A 26,308-nucleotide genomic window follows, 5' to 3' on the forward strand; every position below is an offset into this window, starting at 1 on the left:
TCAGTCGTGTCAGACACGTCAAACACGGAGGACGTATTTAATTGCCTACGTTTGTATTTTGTCAACGCGCGTATTTTTTTACAAGATGCCAAAAGCAAAACAAAAAAAGAAGATTAAGTTGATGGATCCCCTAATGGCTTGACGTCGAGCTAACATTTCCGTAATGGAATTTCAGTCAAGGATGTTGAGGTAAATTTCTCTTAGCTACTTTGTTTATTTTAAGCTGTCCTGACAGATCCTAATAAAGGAAGCCTGTGCCCAGCAGTGGGACGTATATAGACCGAGATGATGATGCATACATAATAATAATTGGCCTGTATAATTAATTATGTATGGTGAGGGTTAAAAATGGTATAATCGGAACGTCGTAAGGACATTAAAAAACAGCAATTTATAAAATAATAAATACTTTTATGGGCGTAAGGGGTATAAAAAGCAAGAGCTAGAGTAAATTGTCGGTCGTAAGGGGCAGTAGCAAACAGACATTTTAAAAAAAGGTGTAATTGGTACGTCGTAAGGGCATTAAACAACAGCAACTTATAAAATAAGGAATACTCTTATGGGCGTAAGGGACATCAAAAGCTAAAACTAGAGTAAATTGTTGGTCGTAAGGGACAGTAACAAACAGACATTTTTAAAATTGAGGTTACTTTATGGGTGTAACTTAAATTAAAATACCTAGCTTGCTTCTTTTAGTTCATTAAAATACCTTGTTAATGTTAGGTCGTAGGAGGCATCAAAACAGATGGTTTTTAGAACTTGTAGTGATTGAAACAACAACTCAAGCAAGCATACTCCCAAATGTGCAAGAAATAGTGCAAGCAAGCTTGCAAAAAAGCATGCAAGTAAGCATGCAAGCAAGCAAGCAAGTAAGCATGTAAGCAACCACCTAAGCAGGCTTGCAAGTGAGCATGTAATTTTGTCAATCAAATCAACAAACATGCAATTTTATCGGCCTGGGTTAGATGAACATCGCGGGTTACCCCGATCCCGCGATGACAGGTCTATGGTATCTCCTCCAGCGCTCATGAAGCGGGCTGGCGTCCCACTCCCTCACAGCTGCAATCAGTGTGTTAGAGGAAGCATAAATAGTGCAAGCATGCATGCAAGCAAGCGTGAAGCCAGAAGGCAAGCATGCATGCAAACAACAAATCAAGCAAGAATACTCCCAAATGTGCAAGAAATAGTGCAAGCAAGCATGCAATCAAACATGCAAGCAAGCATGCAAGCAAGCATGCAAGCAAGCAAGCAAGCATGTAAGCAATAATGCAAGCAAGCAGAGTTAGTACGCCAGTGGTGGTAGTGAAAATCATTTCATCATTATCGTCATCAACAACATCATCAGTTCGTTTATCGCTACCCCGGAACTATGCTATTTCCGGATAAAAACTTATTTACTTGGCGATTTTTAACAGCTGCAATATCTTCCTTGACCCTCTCAGCTATGAACAAACAAGTCAGCCATAGCCGAGCATTTGTTGGAGTCAGGACCAAACCACTGGATTGAGCTTCACAATCCCAAAATTCTGTCCACGGAACGTCATTTCTACTCAAGAATGGTACGTGAAGCAGTTGAAATAAAAAAGCATAAAAATGTCAACCGGGACGATGGATATAAGCTTTCATCTTCGTGGAATCCTGTTATTAATAAGTGTCGACGTCGGGATGAGTGTTGTGACTCGGTGTGATGGGGTGACAAATAAAAATCACCAATTACGGGTAGTTCGTGATACGAGTGCTGGTACTATTAGTGATCAAGTGCGGGTAGTTCGAAGGACTCGCGCTGCTAGGCAGACTTGACACCCCACACTTCAGTCCACTCGTGACCACGGCCACTGCAATGTTGCCGAAACGTTGAGGTTAATATTACTCGTGTGTGTTAGCGTGATAAGTCCCGTTGGTGGTATTTTGACTATGAGTGAGAATCACGAAAGTTTAAAACGTTATAAAATTTATTTGAGTTTTATTTAACTTTAAGTTATAATGTCCATTTAAAGAAAATGTTACAAATTACATATTTTTTAAGGGGACGTACAAATTATGGCTTTTGCGCGTTATTTAAATAATTAAAGTGGTTCTTTGAGTTAATCATCATTTTTTTATTTTTCTACAGGAACTTACGTCCAAATATGTAGCAAATAAAATATAAAAATGTCCTATAAGACCAAAAATCGGTTACTACATTATTTATTTATTTACGGTTTATGGGTGTAAGGGGCTATGACACCCGTATGTCACGGGCGTAAGGGACAGCTATTTTTCTTATTAAGCTTTTTACGAAAATGTCTATAGTTTCACGTTGAAAAGCAAGAAAATTCAAGATTTTACGTAATTATAACGTCCTGCTAAGTTAAACATTAACAATGCTGTGAGGGTTTGGAAATTACCAAAAACTTCTTTTCGCTCTCCTGAAAAGTAGCGTTTTGTCCCTTACGTCAATTGAGACTTCCACCATCGATATGATATTGCAGACGCGCGGTTGACGGTCAGCAGCGTGACAGTAAACGACAGCGGCGTGTACGGCTGCCACGCCAGCAATGGGCACAGCCAGCACTCTTCCACCGTGCAGATCAACGTACAAGGTACCCCGCCGCGACATAATAGGAAGTGCCACCAGAGGTTGCGGTCATATCACAAAATCTGTCATGTAACGCCCGGGCCCACTTAGCGTCTTTCGAGCGTGTCGTCGTCTAGTAAACGCCCGCACAGCGCCGAGTTAACGTTCACGTTGCGGCGCCGCGACGCCAGTGGCGTCTTTCGGACGCCAGCGTCTCGTTAACGCCCGCGCAGCGTCAACGCGGCGTCCGCGCAGCGTCGCCTCGACGTCAGGTGGCGACTGTCAGATGCCGACGTCTAGCCAGCGCCAGCGCAGCGCCCCTCCCCGAGATACGAGCCCTATGTCCCTAGTGAGGGATAACAGGAACACATCATCATCATCATCATTGTAATATAAACTAGACTAGTGTATTTCAATACAGAAATATAAATGTTTACATGGTTTAATGGGTGGGTAAATATATATATTTAAGACACCAATGGACGTTTTGTATCAAGTAGGTATAATTAGCCCGTCAGTTACATTATTAGAAAATATTGGACACGATTTTTTTTTGACACAAACTAAAATAGTCGGACTCACGCACCGAGGGTTCCGTACAAATTTGTATGTAAATTGATCGTTGATGGAGTCTTGAGGACTTTTCCTGTTTTATCCGATTATTTTTCCTCTAAAATATAAAACAGAAAATATTTAACACATTATCTAAAATTTAAAATATTTAACACAGTGTAAAAAGAAAAATAAATAAACGAAACCAAAAAAAGCGTTATTACCATTCGACGATTCGAACTCTAGGGCCTCGTGCACAGTGAGTCCACACTACGCCACCTTGTTCTACGCAGTGTCGAAATAAAACATCGCTTTCGAATGAAATAAGTTTGTAATCAAAAAATATTACTTTTCTGTGATAGAGCAGCAAATTAGCGATTTTCGGATTTTTTCCTTTACTTGTGCTGTAAATTCCTTCTTGCCAAATTTCATGATTTCTAGGTATACGGGAAGTATCCTATAAGTTTTGATTCCACTGCGAAATGTATGAAAAATAAGGCTCAAATAGCCGTATCTTTACACTGCGTAAATGTAGAAGCTTTATTTTTTTATAGCTTCAAGGGGCCGCAGGCATATATGTATTAGACAGCTCATAAAAAGTACGGCAGTTGTTTGGTGGTGTCAATACCCCTATTGACATCTTATACTAGAAATTAACTCTGTTTATAGGTGACTACAATTCATTTTTCACACCTCTCCTTCAGAAAAGTAACTTTTCCTCCCTGGCGAGAGGGAGCAAAGTGCAACTTTTCTGTTCAAGGCTTTTCTAAGTGTTTTATTGCAAATGCCATTTTTTGAAGTTGATAATTGTAAAGCCACGCCATTTTCTATGCTGGTTGTTCTTTAATAATATTTAGAATGATTTTTTTCAAGTTCATTAATGCTCGATGTGAAAAGTTGTATGAGCCACTCGGGAGCAAAATTATTTTCATCTTGGGCGCTAACACTTGAATCCCTCATGACGCTTAGGATTCTACTTTAGAATCCCTCGCTACGCTCAGGATTCTATTGTAGAATCCTTCGCTACATTCTGGATTCAATTTACGCCCTCGCCGTAAATACACCATTTTGCTCCCTTGTGACACAAATAACTATTTAGTGTACCTAAGGTGGACAGTTATTGAACGGTGGCCAGTAACTGACGATTTACCCTATAGCCAGTTAAAGTTTCGCATTACGTCACGCCGCGCAACACTTTTTAGCACGGCGTGACGTCACGATCACGAATTGTGATATGGTCATGAACGCAGACTGATAATAATATGCATAAATCTGTCTGCTATTCCAGGGCTATACATCCCCCCGCAGTGCACGGACAACCCATTCTTCGCAAACTGCGCGCTGATCGTGCGCAGCAAATACTGCAACCACAAATACTACTCTGCGTAAGTATATTTTGTCTTCTAGTAAAGTATTGATACAAATGACGTGACTTAATCACATGAATTAGTTTTTTTTTTGCATTACATTGCGAGACCATAAAGCTAACGAGTTTGTTTGTATGATGGCCAATGAAGTGCCGCAATGTAATGCAAGTTGCACTATTTTTCTTGCAAGTCTAAACTGGACTTTTTTCAATATAGTGGAATATTATAGTTAAACTAAAACTTTACTATACCTGAATGACGTTTACGTGGGTATTTGCGTTAAAATAGTGTGTATTAGGCACAGAGCCTCGAGTTAGATGACTTTTTTTTAATAATTGATTTTTCCCGACATCGTTAACAATCTGGATAATTACTTCCCAGATTCTGCTGCAAGTCGTGCGTGGAGGCGGGCTTCCTGAACCCTCAAGCGCTGACGCTGCAAGCTGACCAGTCCTGGATGAAGAAGAAGAAGTAGACCCGACCAGCTCTCGACCAATTCCAATTCAACCCCATGACTAGGTTGTCATGGTCATACGTATTTTTCATGTTCTTAGCAGCTCGATAGAACGCTAGACCATTTGGTGAAAACCTCTAGAATCGGTGTGCCTTAAGTTTAAAATTAAATTGTAGTTGTTTAGTTCTTTTAGGGCCATAGTTTTGTAACCACTGGCCTATTGTAATTAGTCTTACAATAGGTGTTGTTTGTTTAGTTAAAATGAAAATAGTAGCAGTCGATCACTCTCTACCAAAAGAGATTTATTTAGCGTCGGCAAGTGCCATAAAATACAGGTTTCTCTTACAGTTTAGTATGTCTATTTTTTGCATTCGCTGCCAGGTGTCACTCCCGAGACTTCTTCAGGTGCCTCAAACGCACATGTGCGTTCATAAAAGCGCAAAATAACAGACGAGTCACGAAAACCGGCATCCCAACAATGAATGCATTAATACTTGTTTTTGGTAAAATTGCAATCAAAAATACATTTTTTTATTTTTAAGTCTGTTCGAATGAGCGTACCAAACCAATAGATTTACTGTAGATAGGCAAATATTACTTTAACTATTATGTATGTAAATAAATAGTTAAATTAGCAATGTCACAAGTAGCTCCATCTGTGATGGAATAAATGTAATGAACAGCCAATTTAATGACCTACTTAGTACTTATTTATTTAGTAATATTGTGTATGTTTAATTGTTTTATTATGAGGAGACATCATTGGCAAAGTTCAAATAAGCATGAACAGTCACCAGCACCAATATCTGATACAACAAGCGTGCATAAATATCTGATACGACTCTATTTCTACTAATTTCTAGGGCCGGAAGGATGTATCAGATATTTTTGCACGCTCCGCTGTGGCAGATATTAATGCTGGTGACTGAACATAATGTTTAAAATGGCAGATTAAAAACAAATAAATTTGTGTTGTTAAGTTAACCTAACAGCGATAGCGGCTACAGTGTGCCCTCACTTCATCACGTCAGCCGAAAGACGTCCACTGCTGGACATAGGCCTGCCCCAAACGCCCTCACTTAGTTTATGGTCAATAATTTAGACATGTTTTTAAGTAGGTTGTTAAAGGCATTTTCATGTTGTAGTCAGGGGGAAATAAATTATTTATTTCTAAGTATCTAGATGAATGTGGAATAGCACTTTAGACTGCAATAAGTAAGGGAAAGTCATAATAATTTGTTAATTGTGTAAGTGAATTTTATTTGTGACATCACTGTAAATATAAAAATTAAAGCTTATTAGAGAACTACGCGTTTAATTTCGGCGAAACGATTTAAGAATTCTCAACACCTTCCCTGTCCGGGAGCCCCAATGTGGGGTTATGACTTGAAGCTTTTTCCGTACTTTCACATGGGTTCAACCAGTTCATTAACAGCCAAAGACTTTATAAAATACGATTAAGGGAGTAAATATATATTTAAATCTATACTCGAGCATAATCTGTGTCATTCATACAGAGCAGCTGATTTACGGCTGTATATTTGCCGAAATTATTACTTGTAGCTGCTTAAAAGCATTGAAAAACACAAAAATACAACGTTTAGTATAAACGAATACCTTTTAAGCAGTTTTAGAATACCAGAGTTACATAACGACTGCTTACAGCTATTGATTGGTTCCTTTGTACCTATTTATTTATTTCTTTGACTGGATGGCAAACGAGCAAGTGGGTCTTCTGATGGTAAGAGATCACCACCGCCCATAAACATCTGCAACACCAGGGGTATTGCAGATGCGTTGCCAACCTAGAGGCCTAAGATGGGATACCTCAAGTGCCAGTAATTTCACTGGCTGTCTTACTCTCCACGCCGAAACACAACAGTGCAATGCAAGCACTGCTGCTTCACGGCAGGATTAGCGAGCAAGATGGTGGTAGCAATCCGGGCGGACCTTGCACAAGGTCCTACCACCTGCAAATTGCTTGACGCTGTACGGTCAAGGACTTTAATTCATAACCCAACAGGGAACCTTTTCAAAGGAAATGTCATCATGATGATCATTGTTAATTAATGCGATGTCACTATGACGTTTACTGTTAAAAGGTTCCATGGTGGCTCATGATAATTAAAGTCCTTGACCGCACAACCTGGATATGGGCGTAAAACCTACTCTGTTGTAACTCCATCATTATTCAGATAGAATCATGATCATCAGATTGAATTCATTATTCAGATTCTATCTGATGTCTGAAGTCTTGACATAAGAAATTCTTTTAGTTCATTAATATGGACCTCCGCAAAGTAACGCAGTGATTCAATAAATTAACCTTTATACAGTAAAAAATGTTTATTAGGCGCAGGCTGTGGTAAATCAAATTTTGAGCCCCTCCATGGGTTGCCAACCGCCCGATTGCTTGGTCGAAGCTAGAGATGCCTGGACTGCAGCTTGTCCTAATACAACTTTTCCTATAGTACCCGTGTCACAACGGCTTTGCAGCTTTGAGATGAACCGCTCTGACAACTTGTGTCCGATGACTTAATCAATTTAGCGGCAAACCAAGCTGACCGTGCCCGCCTCTTAGCCGCTTCAGAACCCGAATCTGGATGCTGGCTCTGGTTCCAAGCTTTGCCTTCTGTTAATATTGGTACCTACTCGTGACCCAATCATACTGACATTTATTGCTTTTCAGTAATTTGTAGCCAAAGTACATCTCACAACCACGGCTTAGTTACGTTGTTTTATAACAGAGTTCCGTTGCCTACCTTCCGGCTTTAGCATCAGATCAGTTCGAAAGAATCATTAACTTAAAGCTTCTTCTTAGTCGCTTATCTAGGTGTATAATCATAATCGTCTTACTCTCCACGCCGAAACACAACAGTGCAAGCACTGCTGCTTCACGGCAGGATTAGCGAGCAAGATCAAGGTCCTACCACCTACACATTGTTATGACAAGAGTGGAATTTGGTATCCTAAATTTGATTTAAGTATTTATTTATTTATTTTCGGAGAACCAACAGCTATAAGTTACAGGGTAAACTTATTTTATAGTACCAATAAAGCAAATTAAGGATCTCACAAGTAATAAATAAATTCAACTATTGTTTGCAGTCAATAGCACCTTATCAAAGCGATTAGCGCTACGTCTGCGGTGTGCTTCGGGAAGCGGCTGGGACTCTAAAGGTGATTTTCCACCGACGAGGCGAGACGAGAATTGAAATTTGTATAGCGCGGCGGCTCGCTAGAATGCATACAAATTTCAATTCTCGTCTCGCCTCTTCTCGTCTCGGCTCGCCGGTGGTAAATCACCATAATGTCCTGCGATAAGTTATGGCGACACATTAATGGTCAGTAGTCATGTTGCGATCGAGCAGAGTGGTTGTGCGCGGGAGTGTTGTGCTGGCGCTAATCGCCTGCGCCACGGCTCAAGGTTCCAACTAAGTTTTAACGGCATTCTTTATCCTCGTTTGTTTTGGACTTTCCTGGTTTATAACAAGATTAGTGCCTATTATTTTTTGTGTTATCTTGTAATTTTATATGTATGTAATTAATTACTAGCAACCGCTAGTCGTTGGCAACCGCCCGCGACTACTTAAAAAAACCGGCCAAGAGCGGGTCGGACACGCCCAAAATAGAGTTCCGTAGCCATTACGAAAAAAATAAGGAATATTTTTTTAAGGATTTCGTATTTTATACGGAATCTTCCAAGTTTACGTATATTTTATACCTTAGACTGCTATTTACTCATAAACTACTAATAATTATCAAGCAAACTTAGCCGTTATAGTTTGATATGCACACTAGTACCATCCTGAATTTTTCCAAATTTTTCCACCCACCGGTTTAGATTTTAGAGGGGGGGGGACGTTCGATTTTAATGAAAATTTGCACTTTAACCTGAATATTTCGCAAACAAATCACTGTATCGAAAATACGTTTTAGCAAACCCCTTAATGGTTTTAAAAGACCAATCCAACGATACTACACACTATAGGGTTGGATGAGAAAAAAAAATCACCCCACTTTACATCTATGGGAGGCACCCTAAAAAAAATTTTTTTTAATTTTTTTTATTGTACCTAAGTACTATTTTGTCGGCATAGTTTACATATATATCCGTGCAAAATTACAGCTTTCTAGCGTTGATAGTCCCTGAGCAAAGCCGCGGACCGACAGACAGACATGGCGAAACTATAAGGGTTCCGTTTTTGCCATTTTGGCTCCGGAACCCTAAAAAAGAAAAAAAAGTATAGTAAACTTGAAGTATGAAAAATAGTTTACGTCCTATTCATAGACCTACCGAATATACACAAAAAAAAACAACCAAGTGCGAGTCAAACTCGCGCACCGAGGGTTCCGTACAAATAATTTAAAAAAATATTAAAAATATTTTTATTATATGATGTAACTAAAAATTAATGCTTTTCGCAATTTTTCCTTTATCTGTAAGAAGTTGCTTCATACCAAATTTCAAGATTCTGAGTTCACGGGAAGTACCCTGTAGGTTTTGATTCCCTTGCCAGTGTCGAAAATTTGCAGCATAAACGGCTGTATTTTTCGATTGCGTTGGCTTAGAAGTTTGATTTTTACACAGCTCCAAGGTACAGTAGACCTGAGTATTTGATATAAATTTCAGCTTGATACCTCCACGGGTTCCTGAGAAAAAGGGTATTGACAGACGGACGGACGGACAACAAAGTGATCCTATAAGTTTTTTCCTCCGTTTTTTCCTTTCGATTTACGGAACCCTAAAAATCATAAAAATCGGTCAAGCCGATTCATAGGAGTTTGGTCACAAACATTGTGACACGAGAAGCTTATATATTAGAGGAGATAACTTTAAAATAACTTAAATTTTGATGGGAATCTTTACTACTAAATATTATTAACCCGTCGCGCGACCAACGACTTTTTTGGGTAATTCTGGACTAGTACCCTATGTTAAAGGGTGATCGAAACTAGTAACAAAAATTGACTAAGTAAACACGATAGCATAGATACGCGCCACTGTGGCGCGCAGGGCGTTCGACGGGTTAAAGGGATAAGTATATATTCAAATACAAGAATTAAAGAATAAAAACCACATAAAACTTAACTATAAACTAACTACCTAACTTAAAAATGGGAATTACGTTATGTTTTATGATAAGGAATAAGAACAATCCAGGAAAATTCAAAACAACTCACGCCATTTGTACTTCAGCCAAATAAGTGCGTCTATCAATTTTTAAACAAGTTCCTATCAAATGCATATGTCGCTAAAGTCGAATTTTGATGTTGACAGAAACGTCTATTGGCATTATTGTTTTATGAAATGCAAACGATTGTCAACTTTACGGTGGTAGACCACATATTTGGCTGATGGTACCTACTTTGTCTTACATCTCTGTAGTTTACCTAATGATCTAACATTTGAACTTGTGAATGCTGCAACGATGCGCTAAATGATAGAGCTTGCATTTGAATTTAAAGCACTTTTAATGCATCTCATGGTTTAAAAATACCAGAGCGTCATGATCGCAGATCATTCACAAATTCTAGTAGAACGTAGCTGCTAACATATGGGAGTGTTAGGTCCTGTGACGAGCGCCGCGGGCATCGCGGGGGGCGGCGAGCTGGGGCACCCGCTCAGCATCCGCTGCCTCGCCTACTGCTCCCCGCAGCCGTCCATCGCGTGTTACCACGGCCCGGAGTCCGACATCAAATATTATGAAGCGAGAGCCAACGTGCTACCCATAAGATCTTTGGATACCGATTCTCTCGGAGAATACGTGTGTCAAGCGTACAACGGGGTGACGAAGCCGGCGTCGTTGCCGGGGGAGGTGGTCACACCGCGCACGCCGCCGCCCGACCCCATAGTGGAGTTCCCTGACGTTCCCATCTTTACCGGTAAGTTCATGACAGCACCACGCGTAGCACGAGTTCTGAAACAAACTGGCGTAATTGAGGCTAGAGTTTGGTGTGTGCGCTTCTGTAATCCGGTCTTGAAACTAAGACATAGGTGAAAGCACCAGCAGATAAGGATTCTATCTGTGCTGATTTACCAGCATGCCATAAAAATAGAAACCTTATATTTTACAGAATTATTATAAAATGTATTTAAGAATTTGTGCTACGAGGAAACAAAGTAGATGCTTAGAATTAACTATTATGTTCAAAATAAGTGCGTACACCTTGCTTGTGCATGGTTTCTGTTTTGCATGATTCTTCTTCCAAACTAAATGACAGACAAACATACCGACACACATTGTATACAAAAACTACATAATAACCTACATACATCGCCGAGAAAATCAAGTAATAATCGGGAATTATATGATGTTACTATAGATATTATCTTGCAGACCGATTTCTACTCGCATTGAGTTCTATTTCTATTTATAGCTGGAGAACGAAATATAAAGGCCCCAAGATCAAAACAAAACGAGACGTATCGTAACGTACGTATCGTTTCGTTTAATCAATAGGTTAATTATAATCATGGAAATAAATCCGAAATATTTTAGCAACTAAGTCAAGTTTGTTTCAACACCCCTGGCAATGTTTTTCAGGATTTAATCGTAGGCGCGCCAAATGAGATATAGTGGATAAAGCCTATTGGCTGGCACACTTCCATACAGTAGGTATAGTCTGTCAAAAAAGAGTAGAAATTAAAAAGTGGCAACACTGTAGTGTCCTCCCTTTTTGGTTTGACAGGGTTTGAAAGGGATCACACCACAGTGTTGCCACTTTTTAATTTCTACTCTTTTTTGACCTTTACATTTTTTATAGAGCTAAGAGCTTCACCATATTTGTTCCTCAAGTACTTCCTGGAGTATCCACGGACGGGTTGAAGCATTTTGGTTTTGGATACCATAGTATCGTCGGACTGTCAAGTGGATAAACACCAACTCTCCCCTCTATCATCTCAGTACAACCCAAATCGTAACACCAAATCTCTCCATTCATCACCCAACTGTCGCTGTCGCAACTCACCCCATAAAAATCCTCAAATACTGTTGCATCGTTTTGTATGTCAAAACCAATATAATAAGGAAAATATAACTTGTTTTGCTGTTTGAAATAAGCCTCGTAAGCATATAACTTAAACTATATCCAAAATGTTGAGAACACTTGACAGTGACAGTCTTATTTGACATAAGAACGAAGTAAAATTCAGACAAAAATCCGCAGCTTCTGAACATGAACTTGATTTTGATGCATTGATTTTTTATTTTTTTTTAAAGTTATTTTATGAATTGGCTACTTAGTGTTGCCAGTTGGAAAAAAAGAATATGTGTAAAAATATGATAAAATGATTTTACGAGCAACCTGAGCCCGAAAATTAAAGTAGCAACTCCCCCAGTTTTATCGTACTATTATTCATCATCCCAGCCTATGCGTCCCACTGTTGGGCACAGTCCTCCACTCAGAATGAGAGGACTTGGGCCGTACTATTATTATCATTAGTTAAATATTTAATAGTAATAATAATAATAATAACTTTACACATTTAAATATTACTTCAACAATGTATGACGAAAGAACTTTCTTTGTGAACACGTCAATATTTTTTGTAATCGAAAGTAAAGTAAGGCTGCGTCTACATTTGTATAATTTTGTCGTATCGTATCTTCTTCGCGTTGCACCGACGCGTATCAAGATCGCTAGTATGGAGTGGTATGGACGCAAAAATAGTGCAATCATGCGGCCCGCCGTATATAATAATAATAATAAAATATTTATTTCAGGCAACACGACTCATACAATAAATACCTTAAAAACTAACATACATACATATAATAAATAAAAAAACAAGCGTTTCTGAGCTAGTGAGGTGAAAATTATATAAGTACTTACCTACTACTACCTAGGTAAAACAACGTGCTTAATACGACTCCACAATTGACGGAATTAACGCGTAACAAACATACTTACAAAAAAAACACATCGACGAATTGAGAACTTCCCCCTTTTTTGAAGTTGGTTGAAAATAAGGTGGGCGGCCGGCTGGGTTTTTGAGACACCCCCACCCTCCACCAGCGGCATTTGCTTTGTTGTGTGTGCCATGGCCCGCGCCAGAATAAATGCTTAGAATTAGGTACTTGTGGAATAAATACAGCGAAGCTCGTACGTAACTCTATAAAAAAATTAAAGGTCTAAGCTAATAGACCCCACTATAACTAGATACATTTTAAATCGAAAATTCTGATAAACTTTAAAGGGGTTTTTAGTCATCTGTTAAAATATTCCGAATTGTTTTAAAACGTTTTATAAAGGCCGTATTCGGTCTGTTTGACTGACCGGCACAGCCTTACCTACCTAACTACATGGTTGCGCGTGTAGCCCCAGTCCGCACGGAGATCCGAGCGGAGCAGACGACGCTGTCGGCCGGAGCGGAGCTGAACCTGCCGTGCGAGGTGGACGGACACCCGGAGCCCGACGTGTACTGGAGCAAGGACGGCGTGCCGCTGCAGTCAGGAGATAGGATCCAGGCCACAAGTATGTAATTATAGTGCTGTCAATGAGCTAGATCCCTAAAAATATAGATATACTTAAGTAATTAGTCCGTCAGTTAGATTTTCAAAAAACATCGGACAGGTAAGTATTTTTTCTTTTGACAATTAAACTAAAAATCTGAACATTTAACCGGTAAAAGTTCCGTGTGAAGTCACGCCTACACAGTACACTTTTTACTAAACAGTGCGTCCCGCCCGAACTTCATCTTTGTCATTTTTTGTTTAATTGATAAATGAATGGTATTGCAGGCGCCCGGTTGACGGTGAGCAACGTGACAGTAAACGACAGCGGCGTGTACGGCTGCAACGCCAGCAATGGGCACAGCCAGCACGCCTCCACCGTGCAGATCAACGTACAAGGTACCCCGCCGCAATATACTCATCGTTCACGCGCCCAACTCTGCTCCATAGCCTCCTAAACTCTATAAAAAATATAGGTCCATGATAATAGACCCCTATATACTCCCTACCCTACCCTACCCTATAACTAGATACAATCGAAAATTCCGATAAACTTTAAAAGGGGTTTTAAGTCAAACTCACGCAACCATCTATTGAAATATTCCGAACGGCATGTTTGACTAACCGGCACAGTCACAGCCTTACCTACCTAACTACACGGTTGCGCGTGTAGCCCCAGTCCGCACGGAGATCCGAGCGGAGCAGACGACGCTGTCGGCCGGAGCGGAGCTGAACCTGCCGTGCGAGGTGGACGGACACCCGGAGCCCGACGTGTACTGGAGCAAGGACGGCGTGCCGCTGCAGTCAGGAGATAGGATCCAGGTCACAAGTATGTAAATTGTAGTGCTGTCAATGGGCTAGATTCCTATTTTTTTTAGCATTAGGAAAAGGTTCAACAATCTTGACAAGTACTTTTAATTAAAAAAACGTTTTTAAAAAACTCATTAACTCATTACTTATGAGATCAAAAACATGTAAATGATCATATGTCCTTCATAGTTGTTACTATTTGCTGTGACTTATTTTTCAATAAAAGGACACATCAAGATTGCTTACCCTTTTTTTAATGCTAAAAAAACGAAGTATAAATTTCAAAAAATATCGGACAATATTTTTTTTCTTTTGACAAGTAAACTGAAAATTATAAACTTTTAATCGGTTTAAGTTCCGTGTGAAGTCACGCCTACGTTCACTTTTTACTAAAGAGTACCTCCGTCCCGAAATTCATCTTTTTAAATTTTGGTTTAATTGATAAATGAATGGTATTGCAGGCGCCCGGTTGACGGTCAGCAGCGTGACAGTAAACGACAGCGGCGTGTACGGCTGCAACGCCAGCAATGGGCACAGCCAGCACGCCTCCACCGTGCAGATCAACGTACAAGGTACCCCGCCACAATATACTCATCGTTCACGCGCCGAACTCTGCTCCATAGCCTCCTAAACTCTATAAAAAAATTATAGGTCCATGATAATAGACCCCTAACTATACTTAACTAGATACATTTTGAATCGGAAATTCCGATAAACTTTAAAAGGGGTTTTAAGTCAAACTCACTCAACCATCTGTTGATATATTCTAAATTGTTTGAAAACTATTTATAAAGGCGGTATTCGGTCTGTCTACCGGACCGGCACAGCCTTACCTACCTGACTACATGGTTGCGCGTGTAGCCCCAGTCCGCACAAAGATCCGAGCGGAGCAGACGACGCTGTCGGCCGGAGCGGAGCTGAACCTGCCGTGCGAGGTGGACGGACACCCGGAGCCCGACGTGCACTGGAGCAAGGACGGCGTGCCGCTGCAGTCAGGAGATAGGATCCAGGCCACAAGTATGTAATTGTAGTGCTGTCAATGGGCTAGATTCCTCAATATATAGATAAAATTTGTCCGTCAGCTATACTTCGTTTTTTTTTGCAATAGGAAAAGGTTAACAATCTTGACGAGTCTAACGGTTTAAGAAAAAGCAATAACTATTACTTATGATAGGTACTATATGTATGTAAATGATCATACCGGGTGTGGCCTGTAATACGAGAAAAAAAATTAAAACATAGATCGTCCTCGTCAGTGTGAACAACATTAGTGTAGCGACTTATAAAAATAATGGAATCTCTGAATTTTCCTCTTTTCATATTAATGAAATACTGCTATCAATGTACGCAATCCTAGAACACAAATGACGTCGACTGTCACTCTACTAACATCAAGCATTTCGCTTTACATTGCTTTTTCGAATAAACTTAAAAGTGTAATAAAAATTTAAAAACTAATTATTTTTAAGAGTCGCTAAACTAATGTTCAGTTCGACTAGTATGATCTATGTTTTAATTATTTGCTCATATTACAGGCCATACCCGGTATTTCTTTGCTAATTGTTACTATTTGCTGTAACTTATTTTTCAAGTGCTTTTCAATAAAACGACACGTCAGGATTGCTAACCCTCTTTCTAATGCTAAAAAACGAAGTAAAGATTTCAAAAAACATCGGAAGCGTATTTTTTCTTTTGACAATTAAACTAAAAGTTCTGAACATTTAACGGGTTAAATGTTAAGTCACGCCTACGTACACCTTTTACTAAAGAGTGCCACCCTCCCGAATCTTTGTCATTTTTTCTTTAATTGATAAATGAATGGTTACTTATTGCAGGCGCCCGGTTGACGGTGAGCAACGTGACAGTAAACGACAGCGGCGTGTACGGCTGCAACGCCAGCAATGGGCACAGCCAGCACGCCTCCACCGTGCAGATCAACGTACAAGGTACCCCGCCACAATATACTCATCGTTCACGCGCCCAACTCTCTGTCCAGAGCCTCCGTTACAAGGAGCTAGTTTCCTAAGGGCCTACGCTAGCTGACGCGGTTTGCACGGAGTGGGTGGATGCCTATTGAAAAATAGTATGTGCAGCAGCAGCGCTTACGGCAAAATTTCAAATCAAATTTCAAAATTAAAAATTACAGAATTTCAAATGATTTATTCAGTAAATAGGCCCTTTTACACGGTTTTTTTTTTAACTATCAGCGCTTTTGGAAAGACCATCATTGCCAAGAAGTATGCGCCGCAAGAAACTTGACAGTATTAAATTAAAAAAAAAAACATGAAAAGAACAGTAATAGGTAATACAGGGATGTATGTGGGTCCCTTAGTTACAAAACTAAAACTAAACATGTTACTATTATCTACGTTCAGTGGAAGTATAAATTCACCGTCATAAATTAAAATTATACAGATTATCAATCAGGGTTCCAACGTCACGCAACGTATAAAGTGAATGAACGCCTAAAATTCAGTGGGTGTCCACGTCGACTTATGTAATGGAAATTTGAAGGTCGATTAAATACTTTTTAATTTTAATTTTGAAGGATGATAAGCATGAAAAGTTTCTTATACTCGTAGGCAAGTAGTGGCAAGTGATTCCAACACTTCGTAGCAGCGTATCGGAAGCTACCTCGACAAGCCGATGTACCTACCGCACTTCAGACTGATAAGTCGCTGGGCACCTCGCACTTTTCGTGTCGAGAATTTTAATTTATTATACAAATACGAGGGTTGCTTGGTTTTAATGATTCCAAAAATCAGTGTAGAAAAATGTAAGGCACGCCTGGCCGCCATATTCAATAACTTATTTTTATTCAAAAACGGAGTGATGTGGGAACGGCGAGGCACATTAAAACAATGACGTGCACACGCATTTTGAATACGTTGCATCAGTAAGCGGGCCGCGCCAGCAGGCAACCACCAAAGACAGCATCGGCGTTAATAAACTCTTGCGCACTACTTCGAAGACATGCTCTTCAAAACGCAACTTGCCATCCATAAGTAAGGCCCATATTTCGAACTACGTGAACACGCTCCAATAGATCGCCCATGATAGAAACTTGCGGCACAAAGGAATCAAGATCACGCAGTAGCTTATTTGAACCAAATAAGTAGCATACAGTTTTGATTTGCTTGAGTTCAAAACAAGATTGTTCGACTCCCACCACTGAACTAGTTATATGTCTCAAATCTAAATTTAATTTATCAACTGATGAACCAATTTTATAGGCTTAAATGATATATACAGTTGCATAGGTATAATCGGCTCAGCTAGCATAATGGTGATTTTCCATCGGCGAGCCGAGACGAGAATTGAAATTTGTATGCATTCTCGCGCGCCCGCCGCGAGCCGCCGCGGGTCGCCTCGGGCGCTGCCATACAAATTTCAATTTTCGTCTCGCCTCGTCTCGTCTCGCCTCGCCGGTGGAAAACCACCTTAAGGCTCAGTTTCATTGGTCGTGCAGCTCGCAGCCGGAATAGCGACTAGTGAAACCCGTTTTTATGGAAATTTTCCGTACCCCGTATTAGGGCCCTATCGATGATTGAAGCTAAGCCTGTACCTTGTGTCCCAGAAGAGCTTGCGGCGCCGGTGGCGAGCCCCGAGACGCAGCTGAGCGTGTCGTCGGCGGAGGGCGGCCTGGCCACGCTGCGCTGCTTGCTCCAAAGCAACGCGTCCGCCAATATCACCTGGCGATTCGGACAGATCACCGTTAGTTGCTTTTCCATTTATATAACGAGCTTTTTAACTGTAAGTTCGTGTCGTTACAGCAGCATTAGATTATTTTAGAAGTCGCGGTGGCCTTCCAAGCTTATAGTGTGGGGTATCGTTGGATAGGTATTTTAAAACCATTAGGGGTTTGCTAAGTCGATTCAGTGATGTGTTTGGGAAATATTCAACTTTAAAGTGCAAATTATCATTACTATTGAGCGTCCCCCCCCCTTCTCTAAAATCTAAATCGGTGGGTGGAAAAATTTGAAAAAAATCAGGATGGTAGTAAGTATATCAATCTTACAAGGAAAACTCTAACGGCTAAGTTTGCTTGACAATTATTAGTAGTTTAAGAGTAAATAGCAGCCTAAGGTATAAAATATACCTAAACTTGATAATCTAAAATCCAAAAACTCAATTGGATGGAATTTATTTAATTAAAATATAAAAATTACACTAGGGTTCTTAAACTAACTTAACGTAGAGCCTGAGCCAATGCGATGCTAGCAATTGACTAACTCTTGGAGGCTGCGTCCGCCGCTGGCGCGCGGTGCTTAGTCAGCACCTCGTGCTTCGCGCTCACGCGGCACCGGCATACTTACTACCATTCTGAATTTTTTTTTAAATTTTCACCCACCGGTTTACCGGGTGAAGGACGCTCGATTTTAATGAAAATTTGCACTTTTAAGTTGAATATTTTGCAAACACATCACTCATCGAAAAATCGTTCTAGCAACCCCCTAATGGCTTACTCCACACTAAAAGATCGGATGAGAAAAAAAACACTCCCACTTTACGTCTATGGGAGGTACTCTATTTTTTTTATTGTACCTACCATTTTTTCGGCATAGTTTACATATATATTCGTGCAAAATTGCAGCTTTCTAGCATTGATAGTCCCTGAGCAGAGCCGCGGACGGACAGACAGACAGCGGATAGACATGGCGAAACTATAAGGGTTCCGTTTTTGCCATTTTGGCTACGGAACCCTAAAAATTGAACCGACTACAAAAAGACCATGAAAATAATTTTCTACAAGTCTGAAGTCGGTGCCTGAGCACGAGCCAGCAGGAGTGGAACCATAGTCGTCTACCTCACCTACATACTATAGTATATATTTGGGCTTCAAACACTCCTGCTGGCTCGTGCTGAGGCACCGACTTCAGACTGGTAGAAAATTATTTTCATGACTTTTTGTAGTCGGTTAAATTTTTTGTGATAAAATTGTTCGAAATTCATCTGCAAAATTACATTTATCTACACCCATATAGTAAATCCTCAATTATGCGTTCAAAAACCATAGGTAATGACCAGCATTACGACATTGGATTCTATTATGAACACGGCTGAATCGTAATGGTCATTACGATACTGAAATCTGTATCGTAATGAGATTTCATACATCATTACAGCACGGGGGGGGCGCCGCGACCACGTGCAGCAGCAGGTCGTCGCGCGCGCAGCGGGTGCAGCTCGTGGGGCAGACATACCACCTAGTTCTCGTTAATGCAGGTCATTCTCAATGGTTCTTGAACACTGATAGAGGATTTAATATATGGATATAGATAAAATATTGTATGCAACTGTACGTAATTAGGCCTTAAAACACTCATGTGACCCTATTATGAAACTCGGCTACGCCTCGTTTCATAAACCCACACTCGTGTTTTAAGGACCCCTATTACGATACAGTTGCATAAAATACTATAAAAACTTACCACGATCTTTACGGTGAAAGAAAACACATGCACAAAACCTGTGAGTCAATTCAATGGTGTTGTGAAGTTCCCAATTCGCGCTGGGCGATTCTGAGATTAAGCTTGTGCCCAGCAGTGGGACGCATATAGGCTGAGATGATAATAAGGTTTTAAGAAAAATGGTCATACCGAGAACCAGCGCTGCGGCTCGCTTTGTTCACAATTTGCGATTGTTCAGATCGACGGCACGTCGGGCCGCTACCGGCTGACGTCGGACGGCGCCCTGGAGATAGTCTCGCTGTACCGCGACGACGCCGGCGTCTACATCTGCATCGCCGAGAACGAGCTCGGCACGGCGCAGCAAGAGATCCGTCTGCAAGTCAACGGTAAGAGCGGCAACGCAGTGCACAGCAGAGGCGTAGCTCAATCCTCTCCTTTTGTAGCACTCAACAGGCATCTCTCAGTCACCCTGCATTCACTGCTTTAACTTCCTGCGCCCCTAGTTAATTTTTTGTTTCATGAACATGAAACTTTATGCCACTTATGAGAAAGTTCGATGTCAAATTACAATAAGTTATATTATAAAGGACGCTGGGTGGTAGGAGGTGGACTGTCGATGTCATGTACATATTATATACATATACACATGTTATAATAATGTCACAGTATAACAAGTTTTCCCTAAAGTAGGCCGACGCCTTTGAATTTGAGCGATACCGCAGCCTGTATAGGTATTTACGTAAGTATGGAAGGGTTGTCAGAAAATTAAAGTTTATTAGGTAGATGTCTTTTACGAATCGGTACATATTGGTATTGCGAAATTATATAAAACAAAATAATTTAGGGGTGGTATACTTACTAGGGGTAAGATGTATCAAAATATACTATTTACGTTCTTTTATGATAAGGAATAAGAACAATCCAGGAAATTTCAAAAAAACATTCACTCCATTTGTACTTTGTCTTACTCTGTGTAGTTCATAATGATGTAACATTTGATCTTGTAAATGCTGCAACGATACGCTAAATGATAACGAAGCTTGCATTAGAATTTAAAGCACTTTTAATGCATCTCAGGTCACGGTTTAAAATACCAGGGCGACATGATCGCAAAGCATTCACAAATTCTAGTAGAACGTAACGTGTTGTTAGGTCCTGTGACGAGCGCCGCGGGCATCGCGGGAGAGTCCAGGGTGACCGTGGTCGGCGAGCTGGGGCACCCGCTCAGCATCCGCTGCCTCGCCTACGGCTACCCTCAGCCGTCCATAGCGTGGTATCACGGCCCGAGATCAGATATGGTGCCGTACGACAGCCAAGAGTACGAAATGAGAGCCAACGTGCTACTCATAAGATCTTTGGGTATCGATACGCTCGGAGAATATGTGTGCCAAGTGTACAATGGTGTGACGAAGCCGGCGTCGTTGACGGTGGAGGTGTGGGCGTACGAGCGCGGCGGGGAGCGCGCCAGCCCGTACCTGCGGCCGCGCGGCGACGTGGTGGTGGTGACGCCGCGCGCGCCGCCGCCCGACCTCACGCTCCCCACCACACAGCCCATTGTGGAGTTCCCTGACGTTCCCATCTATACTGGTAAGACCATGACAGCACCACGCGTAGCACTAGTTCTGAAACAAACTGGCGTAATGAACTAAAAAAAAATCTTTGCTCACCCGCGACCTTTATGATAGCTAAGTTTATGCAAGATATGCGTGTTCATGCAGTTCCTCCACCTCCACATTATTTTGTCGCGTAGACGTGACAGAAGTCGCCCCCGCTAGATGCCAGGGCGAGCGTGCTCCCGCTCTGAGTTCTAACAGTGAATGACCTGCTGAGTGGAGGTTTCATCTCGGCCCCTGCGAAGCATGGGGCGGGGATGCCGCTCGGAGTTTTTGCCCCTTTCGGCGGAGTCCGGCGCGAATATGGCCGGGTCAATGGTGTTGGGGCCATTTCTGGCCCCAGTGGTGTCAAGTCCGGTGTCATCTTCAGCCGCCTGCGAGATTGAGCCCGCCGGATGGGACCCCGTTCGAGGAGGTCCAGCGAGCGATCGTTAGCCAAAGCCAAGGTAGGTCTAGTCCAGGGTCGCTAATTCGGGGGTGGCGGGGTGGCTGCGCGCGCGAGTTCGCGCGGCAGTCCCTTCTTGTCGGGCCTTCGGCGGTGATAGGGTGCTAGCTCGCTCAACCAGCGAAAGCGCGACCTATCCGCACAACCGAACATCCGTGTCGCCAGGCCTTCAATGAACCGGCCCAGGGGTCTTCAATGAAACAGTCGGAATAGCTCTCTGAGTTCATAATATGAATTAGGTTTAGGTTTAAAGACATTTATTTTCTCTTAAGAATTAACAATTCACTTACAGAGAAAATACAAGATTTGTAATTGAATTTGATAGTGCGTAGGCTTAATTAATGTTATTAATTCAGAAAAGCACGGAAATGCATACAATTTCACCATTCGCCACACATATTCTGATGTTTTTAGGTTATGATTATGAATCATAATCTGAAATTGTGAAATTGTATGCATTTCCGTGCTTTTCTGAATATTTTAATATTATGAATTCAGAGCCTGTCACTATTGTACCGTTTTTGTCAAACTAAAACCTAAAATTGCTAAATGTGACTCCGAGGCGGTAACGTTTCGTGTGCTCTGCCTACCCCATTTGGGAATACAGGCGTGATTTTGTGTGTGTGTGTGTGTGTGTGTGTGTGTGTGTGTGTGTGTGTGTGTGTGTGTGTGTGTGTGATGAATTCAGAGAGCTATTCCGGCTGTTTGAGGAAGGTCTAACGATCCACCGGCCTGACCGCCCCGAGAGAACGAACAAATCGAAGTAAATTCATTCGATGAAAAAGTTGAAACACAAAAATAGACTGTTACTTTAATGTCAAGTAAGGACTAATCGATGTTTAAATTGTACCTACCGCGTCAAAGGGGTAACTAGTAAATTCATTTTGTGAAAACCTATGATAGGCTTTAAGTGCTTTAAACCATTCATAACCGAGCGCCAGATTACTACTTTGCCACGATGCCGACGCTTCTGTAGACAGACGCCCATCGGCGTTTGCGGCATTGTATTAGGTGGACCCGATGTGCGTCAATGGCACTGTGAATGGGTTAAAGTGGTGTTTAATAAAACTCACAGTCTTTCAAAATATTCGGAATTGTTTTTAAACGCCTCATAGCCTCGGTCTGTGTACCGGCACGGCCTTATACCTACCCACATGGTTGCGTGTAGCCCCAGTCCGCACGGAGATCCGAGCGGAGCAGACGACGCTGTCGGCCGGAGCGGAGCTGAACCTGCCGTGCGAGGTGGACGGACACCCGGAGCCCGACGTGCACTGGAGCAAGGACGGCGTGCCGCTGCAGTCAGGAGATAGGATCCAGGCCACAAGTATGTTATTGTAGTGCTTTCAATCGGCTAGATTCTTAAAAATATAGATAAGTATAATTAGTTCCTTAGTTAGATTTTCAATAAATATCGAACACATTCATATTTAATGATATTTTGATAACTCACGTCTAAATATGAGTTAGCTCGACATGTTTCGGGCGAATTCGTAGCCCTTCTTCTTAGGAGCAACGCGACTCTGCGGCTGCCGCAACACGCGCACTGCGCGCCACCGCTCTGCTAGCGCGATTCAAGTAACTACGTGAGTTATCAATTACGATATCATTTAATATGAGTGAGTCTCACGGTAGTTTCATGTTCAAGATATCGAACACGTATTTTTTCTTTTGACAATTAAACTAAAAATTATGAACATTATGAAGTCACGCCAGATTTTTACTAAAGAGTGCCTCCGTTCCGAACTCATCTTTGTATTTTTTTGTTTAGGTAATTGATAAATGAATGGTATTTCAGGCGCGCGGTTGACGGTGAGCAACGTGACAGTAAACGACAGCGGCGTGTACGGCTGCAACGCCAGCAATGGGCACAGCCAGCACTCTTCCACCGTGCAGATCAACGTACAAGGTACCCCGCCACAATATACTCATCGTTCACGCGCCCAACTCTCTGTTCGGACACCTGTTGAAAATCTCTGTTCCACCTATCCCTAATTTTTTTCCACATGTCCCTACTGGTAGAGATAGGTGGAAAAAATATCCATACATCTCTACTAACTATCCCCCCTAGATGGGACGTATGGACTTATTTTCCATTATTCCCTACTAGTAGGGCCAAGTGGACGCTTATCTATCCTCTATTCCATGCGTCTCCCCTGCTATATATACTATCTTAACATCTTTCTACTAATCTCTTGGCCTCAGCACGGTCCAGCAGGAGTGGACCCAATAATTTAACTTACCTACGATCTACCTAATTAAATTCCATATATTTTTCTAATAATTTTTAAATTATATAAAACTAAAAATCATCATCATCCATCATCATCATCATCAAAATGCATGAAAAAGAAAAGGTACCTGTGTGACCATTTGTTTCACTGTTGTAATTTAATTAATTAACTCGCTATCGAAGTGAAAAGCAGTGTAAAACTAGAGCATTAAACCAATTTTCACCTCGACGTGTCTATCCACCATCGCCGTTCCGGCTCGGGCGGCTATATGAACGTCTCGGGTAAAATGTCTAGTTTTATTATCTTGTTGTACAATCTACTATTCTTTAAAAACTGCTTAAATGACATCAACTTCAATAAAATTAGGTCTTGTCAGCTCTTTGCTCCATTACCGTGACAATGGGCTAGTTTCCTGAAAAAATCTAACTAGGCCTTCAGTTGGATTGTCCTCCTACTTTAAGTCACACCACCTGTATTAAGTGCAATAAAGTATTGAGTATTAGAAAATATTGGACACGACACGTATTTAAAACACACACGTATCACACGCACACACACACACACGCACGTACGTAAACAGACACGTATTTTAAATGAGTTTTAAATATTGATTATAAATATGTATGTTAGTCTGTAAGGTATTTATTGTATGGGCCAAGTTGCCCGAAATAAATGAATTTATTATTATTATTATTATTTTTCCTTTGGCAGTTTAAACAAAAAAACCGGCCAAGAGCGTGTCGGACACGCCCAAAATAGGGTTCCGTAGCCATTACGAAAAAAATAAGTAATATTTTTCTAAGGATTTCGTATTTTATAAGGAATCTTCCAAGTTCAGGTATATTTTATACCTTAGGCTGCTATTTACTTTTAAACTACTAATAATTCTCAAGCAAACTTAGCCGTTATAGTTTTCCTTGAAAGTTTGATATAATTACTACCATTCTGATTTTTTTCAAATTTTTCCACCCACCGTTTTATATTTAAGAAAGGGGGGACGCTCGATTTTAATGAAAATTTTGCAAAAAAAAAACACTGAATCGAAAAATCGTTTTAGCAACCCCCTAATGATTTTAAAAGACCTATCAAACGATACCTCACACTACAAGGTTGGATGAGAAAAAAAAATCACCTCCACTTTACGTCTATGGGATTTTTTTGAACTTTTTATTGTACCATTTTGTCGGCATAGTTAACATACATATTCGTGCAAAATTACAGCTTTCTAGCATTGATAGTCCCTGAGCAAAGCCGCGGACGGACGGACAGACAGACAGACATGGCGAAACTATAAGGGTTCCGTTTTTGCCATTTTGGCTCCGGAACCCTAAAAATGATGAAGGTAGGGTAAATCGACAATAACTGGCCACCTTACACTAAAAATTAACACTGTTTATAGGTGACTAGAATTCATTTTAGTCGGTGGCCAGTAATTGACGATTTACCCATATCCAGTTATAGTTTCGCATCATGTCACGCCGCGCAACATTTTTTAGCACGGCGTGACGTTACGCGGGCCCCCCACTCAAGAACTTTGATGCGCTTCATCTTTGACATTTTTTGTTTGATTGTGACATGAACATAAACGCTAATCGATGACAATACGCATAAAACTGTCTGCTGTTCCAGAGCTGTACATCCCCCCGCAGTGCAAGGACAACCCAATCTTCGCAAACTGCGCGCTGATCGTGCGCACCAAGTACTGCAACCATAAATACTACGTTGCGTAAGTATATTTTTTTCTTCTAGTGAAACATTGATTTTTGCAGGTGGTAGGACCTTGTGCAAGGTCCGCCCGGATTGCTACCACCATCTTGCTCGCTAATCCTGCCGTGAAGCAGCAGTGCTTGCACTGTTGTGTTTCGGCGTGGAGAGTAAGACAGCCGGTGAAATTACTGGCACTTGAGGTATCCCATCTTAGGCCTCTAGGTTGGCAACGCATTTGCAATTCCCCTGGTTTGCAGATGTTTACGGGCGGTGGTGATCTCTTACCATCAGGAGACCCACTTGCTCGTTTGCCATCCAGTCGTATAAAAAAAAAAAATTGACACAAATGGCGTGATTTTTAATCACATGAACTAGAACCCGCTTTGTTAATTTAATACGAAACCGTTTAATATGATTTCCCGCGTAATACGCTATTTTACGCCAGTCCCTGCAATTGTAGGCCTGTTTTCATCCATTTTTAACCCCCGACGCAAAAAGAGGGGTGTTATAAGTTTGACCGCTGCGTATGTGTCTGTGTGTCTGTCTGTGGCACCGTAGCTCTTAAACGGGTGGACCGATTTGAATGCGGTTTTTTTATTTGGAAGCTGGTTTTCTAGCGATGGATCTTAGATATGTTTTATCAAAATCGGTTCAGCCGTTTCAAGATCATCAGCTCTTGTTCGCTGCGGTAGGAATCTTAGACAC

General features: G+C 41.2%; 1 protein-coding gene across 1 annotated transcript in view; it reads left to right on the forward strand.

The window, feature by feature from the left end:
* Nucleotides 1-26,308, forward strand: part of Ppn (proteoglycan-like sulfated glycoprotein papilin) — an 80,793-nt gene that overhangs the window by 52,796 nt on the left and 1,689 nt on the right. The window contains exons 50-66 of the mRNA XM_074094848.1: nucleotides 2,472-2,582; nucleotides 4,398-4,494; nucleotides 4,858-4,949; nucleotides 8,280-8,357; nucleotides 10,502-10,816; nucleotides 13,253-13,408; nucleotides 13,675-13,785; nucleotides 14,060-14,215; nucleotides 14,658-14,768; nucleotides 15,058-15,213; nucleotides 16,032-16,142; nucleotides 17,774-17,910; nucleotides 19,846-19,993; nucleotides 20,760-21,194; nucleotides 22,834-22,989; nucleotides 23,461-23,571; nucleotides 25,526-25,622. Coding sequence (XP_073950949.1) covers nucleotides 2,472-2,582; nucleotides 4,398-4,494; nucleotides 4,858-4,949; nucleotides 8,280-8,357; nucleotides 10,502-10,816; nucleotides 13,253-13,408; nucleotides 13,675-13,785; nucleotides 14,060-14,215; nucleotides 14,658-14,768; nucleotides 15,058-15,213; nucleotides 16,032-16,142; nucleotides 17,774-17,910; nucleotides 19,846-19,993; nucleotides 20,760-21,194; nucleotides 22,834-22,989; nucleotides 23,461-23,571; nucleotides 25,526-25,622 — 2,578 coding nt within the window. The remainder of the gene's footprint in view (nucleotides 1-2,471; nucleotides 2,583-4,397; nucleotides 4,495-4,857; nucleotides 4,950-8,279; nucleotides 8,358-10,501; nucleotides 10,817-13,252; nucleotides 13,409-13,674; nucleotides 13,786-14,059; nucleotides 14,216-14,657; nucleotides 14,769-15,057; nucleotides 15,214-16,031; nucleotides 16,143-17,773; nucleotides 17,911-19,845; nucleotides 19,994-20,759; nucleotides 21,195-22,833; nucleotides 22,990-23,460; nucleotides 23,572-25,525; nucleotides 25,623-26,308) is intronic.

This window comes from Choristoneura fumiferana, chromosome 11 (assembly GCF_025370935.1).
Source record: "Choristoneura fumiferana chromosome 11, NRCan_CFum_1, whole genome shotgun sequence".
In the NCBI taxonomy this organism is placed as follows: Eukaryota; Metazoa; Arthropoda; class Insecta; order Lepidoptera; family Tortricidae; genus Choristoneura; species Choristoneura fumiferana.